Below are 7,662 nucleotides of genomic sequence, written 5' to 3'. Positions count from 1 at the left end.
TCAACCCGGTGGACGAAAGGGTAGCCTCCCTCCGCCTTCGGGTGGGGGGACGGGTCCTGACTGTTGTTTGTGCTTATGCACCAAACAGCAGTTCAGAGTACCCACCCTTTTTGGGAACGCTCGAGGGAGTACTGGAAAGTGCTCCCCCGGGTGATTCCCTTGTCCTACTGGGAGACTTCAACGCTCACGTTGGCAATGACAGTGAAACCTGGAGAGGTGTGATTGGGAAGAATGGCCGCCCGGATCTGAACCCGAGTGGTGTTTTGTTATTGGACTTTTGTGCTCGTCACAGTTTGTCCATAACAAACACCATGTTCAAACATAAGGGTGTCCATATGTGCACTTGGCACCAGGACACCCTAGGCCGCAGTTCCATGATCGACTTTGTAGTTGTGTCATCGGATTTGCGGCCTCATGTTATGGACACTCGGGTGAAGAGAGGGGCGGAGCTTTCTACCGATCACCACCTGGTGGTGAGTTGGCTGCGATGGTGGGGGAGGATGCCGGACAGACCTGGGAGGCCCAAACGCATTGTGAGGGTCTGCTGGGAACGTCTGGCAGAGTCTCCTGTCAGACAAAGTTTCAATTCCCACCTCCGGAAGAACTTTGAACATGTCACGAGGGCGGTGCTGGACATTGAGTCCGAGTGGACCATGTTCCGCACCTCTATTGTCGAGGCGGCAGATCGGAGCTGTGGCCGCAAGGTAGTTGGTGCCTGTCGTGGCGGCAATCCTAAAACCCCCTGGTGGACACCAGCGGTGAGGGATGCCGTCAAGCTGAAGAAGGAGTCCTATCGGGTCCTTTTGGCTCATAGGACTCCGGAGGCAGTGGACAGGTACCGACAGGCCAAGCGGTGTGCAGCTTCAGCGGTCGCGGAGGCAAAAACTCGGACATGGGAAGAGTTCGGGGAAGCCATGGAAAACGACTTCCGGACGGTTTCGAAGCGATTCTGGACCACCGTCCGCCGCCTCAGGAAGGGGAAGCAGTGCACTATCAACACCGTGTATGGTGCGGATGGTGTTCTGCTGACCTCGACTGCGGATGTTGTGGATAGGTGGAAGGAATACTTCGAAGACCTCCTCAATCCCACCAACACGTCTTCCTATGAGGAAGCAGTGCCTGGGGAATCTGTGGTGGTCTCTCCTATTTCTGGGGCTGAGGTCGCTGAGGTAGTTAAAAAGCTCCTCGGTGGCAAGGCCCCAGGGGTGGACGAGATCCGCCCGGAGTTCCTTAAGGCTCTGGATGCTGTGGGGCTGTCTTGGTTGACAAGACTTTGCAGCATCGCGTGGACATCGGGGGCGGTACCTCTGGATTGGCAGACTGGGGTGGTGGTTCCTCTCTTTAAGAAGGGGGACCGGAGGGTGTGTTCCAACTATCGTGGGATCACACTCCTCAGCCTTCCCGGTAAGGTTTATTCAGGTGTACTGGAGAGGAGGCTACGTCGGATAGTCGAACCTCGGATTCAGGAGGAACAGTGTGGTTTTCGTCCTGGTCGTGGAACTGTGGACCAGCTCTATACTCTCGGCAGGGTTCTTGAGGGTGCATGGGAGTTTGCCCAACCAGTCTACATGTGCTTTGTGGACTTGGAGAAGGCATTCGACCGTGTCCCTCGGGAAGTCCTGTGGGGAGTGCTCAGAGAGTATGGGGTATCGGACTGTCTTATTGTGGCGGTCCGTTCCCTGTACGATCAGTGCCAGAGCTTGGTCCGCATTGCCGGCAGTAAGTCGAACACATTTCCAGTGAGGGTTGGACTCCGCCAAGGCTGTCCTTTGTCACCGATTCTGTTCATAACTTTTATGGACAGAATTTCTAGGCGCAGTCAAGGCGTTGAGGGGTTCCGGTTTGGTAACCGCAGGATCAGGTCTCTGCTTTTTGCAGATGATGTGGTCCTGATGGCTTCATCTGACCGGGATCTTCAGCTCTCGCTGGATCGTTTCGCAGCCGAGTGTGAAGCGACCGGAATGAGAATCAGCACCTCCAAGTCCGAGTCCATGGTTCTCGCCCGGAAAAGGGTGGAGTGCCATCTCCGGGTTGGGGAGGAGACCCTGCCCCAAGTGGAGGAGTTCAAGTACCTAGGAGTCTTGTTCACGAGTGAGGGAAGAGTGGATCGTGAGATCGACAGGCGGATCGGTGCGGCGTCTTCAGTAATGCGGACGTTGTACCGGTCCGTTGTGGTGAAGAAGGAGCTGAGCCGGAAGGCAAAGCTCTCAATTTACCGGTCGATCTACGTTCCCATCCTCACCTATGGTCATGAGCTTTGGGTCATGACCGAAAGGATAAGATCACGGGTACAAGCGGCCGAAATGAGTTTCCTCCGCCGTGTGGCGGGGCTCTCCCTTAGAGATAGGGTGAGAAGCTCTGCCATCCGGGAGGACCTCAAAGTAAAGCCGCTGCTCCTCCACATCGAGAGGAGCCAGATGAGGTGGTTCGGGCATCTGGTCAGGATGCCACCCGAACGCCTCCCTAGGTAGGTGTTTAGGGCACGTCCAACCGGTAGGAGGCCACGGGGAAGACCTAGGACACGTTGGGAAGACTATGTCTCCCGGCTGGCCTGGGAACGCCTCGGGATCCCCCGGGAAGAGCTAGACGAAGTGGCTGGGGAGAGGGAAGTCTGGGTTTCCCTGCTTAGGCTGTTGCCCCCGCGACCCGACCTCGGATAAGCGGAAGATGATGGATGGATGGATGGATATATATATATATATATATATATATGTATGTATATGTATATATAATATATGTATATAATATATATATGTATGTATAATATAAGTATATGTATGTATATATATATATATATATATATATATATATATATATATATATATGTATATATATATATATATACGTATATATATATGTATGCAGTGATGGCCATCATATAGCCATCACTGCAATGTGACTGCCATCACATTGCAGTCTACACGTATCTCTAAAGTGTGACTGCCATCACTTTGCAATCTACACGTATCTCTTAGGTGTGACTACCATCATATTGCAGTCTACACATATCTGTGTGTGACTGCCATCATATTGCAGTCTACACCTTTCTCTTATGTGTGACTGCCATCATATTGCAGTCTACACCTGTCTCTTATGTGTGACTGCCATCATATTGCAATCTACACATATCTCTCTTGTGTGACTGCCATCACTTTGCAGTCTACACATATCTCTTATGTGTGAGTGCCATCACATTGCAGTCTACATATAGCTCTAATATGTGACTGCCATCTCCTGGTCACACTTATCATTACACCATGCACCAAATAAAATAGCTTCAAAGTTGGTAACTACAACCAACATTACTCCCGTACCCTAGGCGCACTGAAGTTTTGAGAGCATGAAAGGATTTTAAAGTGCGCCCTATAGTCTGAAAAATTACTCCAAGTCATGGCTACCAACTATTCTGCTGCCAAAGTCCAGTTGTTCTGTTGGTATCAATGCGAACGTTTACTTCCGTGTTTTTTGGAAACCGGAAGTGGTGCGAGGAATACTCCACTCTGATTGGCTGTTGCCACAAACATCAGGGTTAATAGCTGATCACCATAATCCAGCTGGAATTAAAATACTTCAATGTGCTGAAATAATGGGACCTTGGAATCCTGGATGATCCAGAATGAATGGCCCTCCCCCTAAACGTGTGCACACCTCCTGGGACCACCTCCGCCGCAGGTAGCGACAACTTGAAAAACACTTTGCGTTTTGCACGGGTTGAAGGTGGACGAGCGGGCTTTCTTACGCGATAGCGAGGATGGAGGGGAGCGTAATGCTTTCGTCGGAGGCTCATCCGTCTTTAGCGGCACCACAAACATTCATCACTGCCAACATCCCGTCCTGTTCAACTTGTACTTTCAATAACACGTCCACACAGATAGCGTGCGTATTGTCAACGTCTGCGTGATAAATGTGTGGGAGCACTTCTACACGCCGCTGATAAAATGGGCTTTTTATTGGAAATGTGTAATAATAACCCTCCATTGTTTAGTTTTTTTTATGTCTACCTTCAGGTTTACACTGCCGAGGAGATAAACAACAACATTGTATTAATTTTTTTTTTTTTATTTTGGACGCAAAAACTCACACTCTATTGTGGTGAAATAAGTGTAAAGAAAACTATTAAAACAGGAAAGCTGCATTTTGTTGTTTTTATATTGCTATTATTGGATTGTTTGTCACTGCTGTTATTATTTTTTAGTTTATTTGTTGGGCGGTATAGCTCGGTTGGTGGAGCGGCCGTGCCAGCAACTTGAGGGTTGCAGGTTCGATCCCCGCTTCCGCCATCCTAGTCCCTGCTGTTGTGTCCTTGGGCAAGACACTTTACCCACCTGCTCCCAGTGCCACCCACACTGGTTTGAATGTAAACATTAGATATTGGGTTTCACTATTTAAAGCGCTTTGAGTCACTAGAGAAAAAGCGCTATATAAATATAATTCACTTCACTACTAATTTATCCATCCATCCATCCATCCATTTTCTACCGCTTATTCCCTTTCGGGGTCGCGGGGGGCGCTGGTGCCTATCTCAGCTACAATCGGGCGGAAGGCGGGGTACACCCTGGACAGGTCGCCACCTCATCGCAGGGCCAACACAGATAGACAGACAACATTCTCACTCACATTCACACACTAGGGCCAATTTAGTGTTGCCAATCAACCTACTTTATAGAGGTGTCAAAAAAAAAATTCTCGAATTATCAAGATTCTTATTTGTAACGATTTTTAATTAATGTATGTATGCATGTGTATATATTAGGGGTGTAACGGTACACAAAAATTTCGGTTCGGTACGTACCTCGGTTTAGAGGTCACGGTTTGGTTCATTTTCGGTACAGTAAGAAATCAACAAAATATACATTTTTTGGTTATTTATTTACCAAATTTGTAAACAATGGCTTTATCATTTTAACATTGGGAACACTATAACAATTCTGCCCACGTTAATCCACATTAAACTGCCTCAAATTGTTGCTTTGATTAAATAAAATGAAAAAAAACTTTCTTCTACATATAAAAAGTTTAACATTAAACAGTTTCCATTGAAACTGTTTAATGTCAACTCATCAGGCTTAATTTATTACAGCATTTGGGAAGCCTGTGGTTGACTTGTATTATGTAAATGTCGTATTATCAACATGTGATAGCAGGGACCCTGCTATTCAAAACTAGGCTGGTACATTACTAATGATTCATGTAACTATAGCTGAAAAATAGTACAATTGCAATAGGAGAGACTATTCATCCCTAAACACAATGGAGTTCAATGAAATAACAGACGGACAGGGCTTTGCTGCCCCTAAAACACGCACACACACACACACGCACGCACACACACACACACAGTAAAATGAGGTAACGTTACGCTAAAAGCTAATTAGCCTTCATCTCAAGCCTATACTGTGAGCGAGCTGAGCTGCAGTTTAAGTTTCTAGAAGGTCAACGGGCTCATAGTGATGTTTGTAATAGTTGTGACTGGGAAGTGTTTAGTATAATTCCGGTAGAGTCCGCTCCTCCCCTGCTAGACGAATATCTGCTCGACGCTAAAGCATTGACTAAATCGCTCTGAAGTCTGAATACGCACTGCTGATTGGCTTTGCATGTAACCAATCAGATGGTTGTGTGGGCGGGACAATGAGACAGAGGCAGAAAGCAGAGCAGCTTGTGAAGACTTCTGCTTCCGAACTTGTTCGGTACGCCCGTGTGCCGAACTGAAACCCCCGTACCGAAACGTTTCGATACAAATACACGTACCGTTACACCCCTAGTATATATACATATGTATGTATGTATGTATATATATATATTTATATATATATATGTATACAGTGGGGCAAAAAAGTATTTAGTCAGCCAGCGATTCTGCAAGTTCTCCCACTTAAAATAATGACAGAGGTCTGTAATTTTCAACTGTGAGAGACAGAATATGAAAAAAAAAATCCAGGAATTCACATTGTAGGAATTTTAAAGAATTTATTTGTAAATTATGGTGGAAAATAAGTATTTGGTCAACCATTCAAAGCTCTCACTGACGGAAGGAGGTTTTGGCTCAAAATCTCACGATACATGGCCCCATTCATTCTTTCCTTCACACGGATCAATCGTTCTGTCTCCTTAGCAGAAAAACAGCCCCAAAGCATGATGTTTCCACCCCCATGCTTCACAGTAGGTTTGGTGTTCTTGGGATGCAACTCAGTATTCTTCTTCCTCCAAACACGACGAGTTGAGTTTATATCGAAAAGTTCTATTTTGGTTTCATCTGACCACATGACATTCTCCCAATCCTCTGCTGTATCATCCATGTATCATTTTTGGTATAAACTCAACTCGTCGTGTTTGGAGGAAGAATAATACTGAATTGCATCCCAAGAACACCACACCTACTGTGAATCATGTGTATATTATATATATATATATATATATATATATATATATATATACTTCTGAATACACCATATTGTTAATGTAAACATTATGTTTGTTTATTTAAAAAATCTAAAGACTAAATGTTGCTCCAGGGTATTTAGAATGCATGATATGCAATTAAATGCCAATTGAGTGATTTATTGTTACGTTACCTTTTATACCTGCTGTTTCAATTTCAATACACATATTTTCAACACAGTTTTACCATAAAATATATTATCAGTTATCAGCTAATTCCACACTATATCAACGGAATAAAATATGATACGTTTAGCGTTAACAGTTTAAAAATGTTTACATGCAGAATATCAACTCAAAACAGTCACGGGCAGGATTCTCACAGGAATGAGACAAAAAATCTTCTTGACGTGGTGATGGAGGTAATCCTGTTTGCACAATATTTCTACCTTTGATTTTCTTTTTTTTTTCTTTTTTATGTCCTTTCAACAGCTAAAGGATACTAAGTCAGGTGACCAGGCCACCACATTACTTCATTTCCTGGCACAAATATGTGAGGAGGAATTTCCGCACGTCATCACGTTCGTTGAAGACCTTGAACATGTGGACAGAGCAAGCAGAGGTAACGTTCATTATTATGAAAATGTTTTGACAAGAATCTTATCATCTCCTTATATTTCTTGTATCGCCTTATATTTCTTGAAGAGGTGGGAGATCGAATTGCTCGTTTTAAAGGAAGACGTCTTGGTTCTTCCTCGCATAACCGACTTTTTGCAGTCATTGCAATTTGACTAGTTTTGTATCCGTCAGATACACTTTAAAATAATCCCCAGCCATGTCGTTGAGCGAGATCGTTTGTTAGCCACGGCTACAGCACCGGCAACAACACACTCTCCTTGTTGATATGCTGCGCTCGTGGCGGTTTGATGAGGTCATCAAGCGTCGCCAGTAAACCTCTCATCCTGCAACTTCTGTGTTGTGTGTGGGAGAAGGTTGGGGCTGCTGACTGGGAGACGCAACTGCTCTGTCGGGTCGCGGGGGCAGCAGCCTAAGCAGGGAAGCTCAGACTTTCCTCTCCCCGCCCACTTTGTCCAGCTCTTCCCGGGGGATCCCGAGGCGTTCCCAGGCCAGCCGGGAGACATAATCTTCCCAACGTGTCCTTGGTCTTCCTTGTGGCTTCCTGACCAGATGCCCGAACCACCTTATCTGGCTCCTTTCCATGTGGCGGAGCAGCGGCTTAACTTTGAGCTCCTCCCGGATGGCAGAGCTCCTCACCCTATCTCT

General features: G+C 45.9%; 1 protein-coding gene across 1 annotated transcript in view; it reads left to right on the top strand.

Annotated features, from left to right (window-relative positions):
• Positions 1-7,662, top strand: part of LOC133542850 (protein diaphanous homolog 3-like) — a 359,695-nt gene that overhangs the window by 198,399 nt on the left and 153,634 nt on the right. Inside the window, exon 25 of the mRNA XM_061887061.1 lies at positions 6,871-7,000. Within this exon, the coding sequence (XP_061743045.1) occupies positions 6,871-7,000 (130 nt within the window). The remainder of the gene's footprint in view (positions 1-6,870; positions 7,001-7,662) is intronic.

The sequence above is a fragment of the Nerophis ophidion genome, linkage group LG25, assembly GCF_033978795.1.
Source record: "Nerophis ophidion isolate RoL-2023_Sa linkage group LG25, RoL_Noph_v1.0, whole genome shotgun sequence".
Classification (NCBI taxonomy): Eukaryota; Metazoa; Chordata; class Actinopteri; order Syngnathiformes; family Syngnathidae; genus Nerophis; species Nerophis ophidion.
Note: the sequence above shows the minus strand (reverse complement) of the source record. Positions and strands in the feature narration are given on the sequence as shown.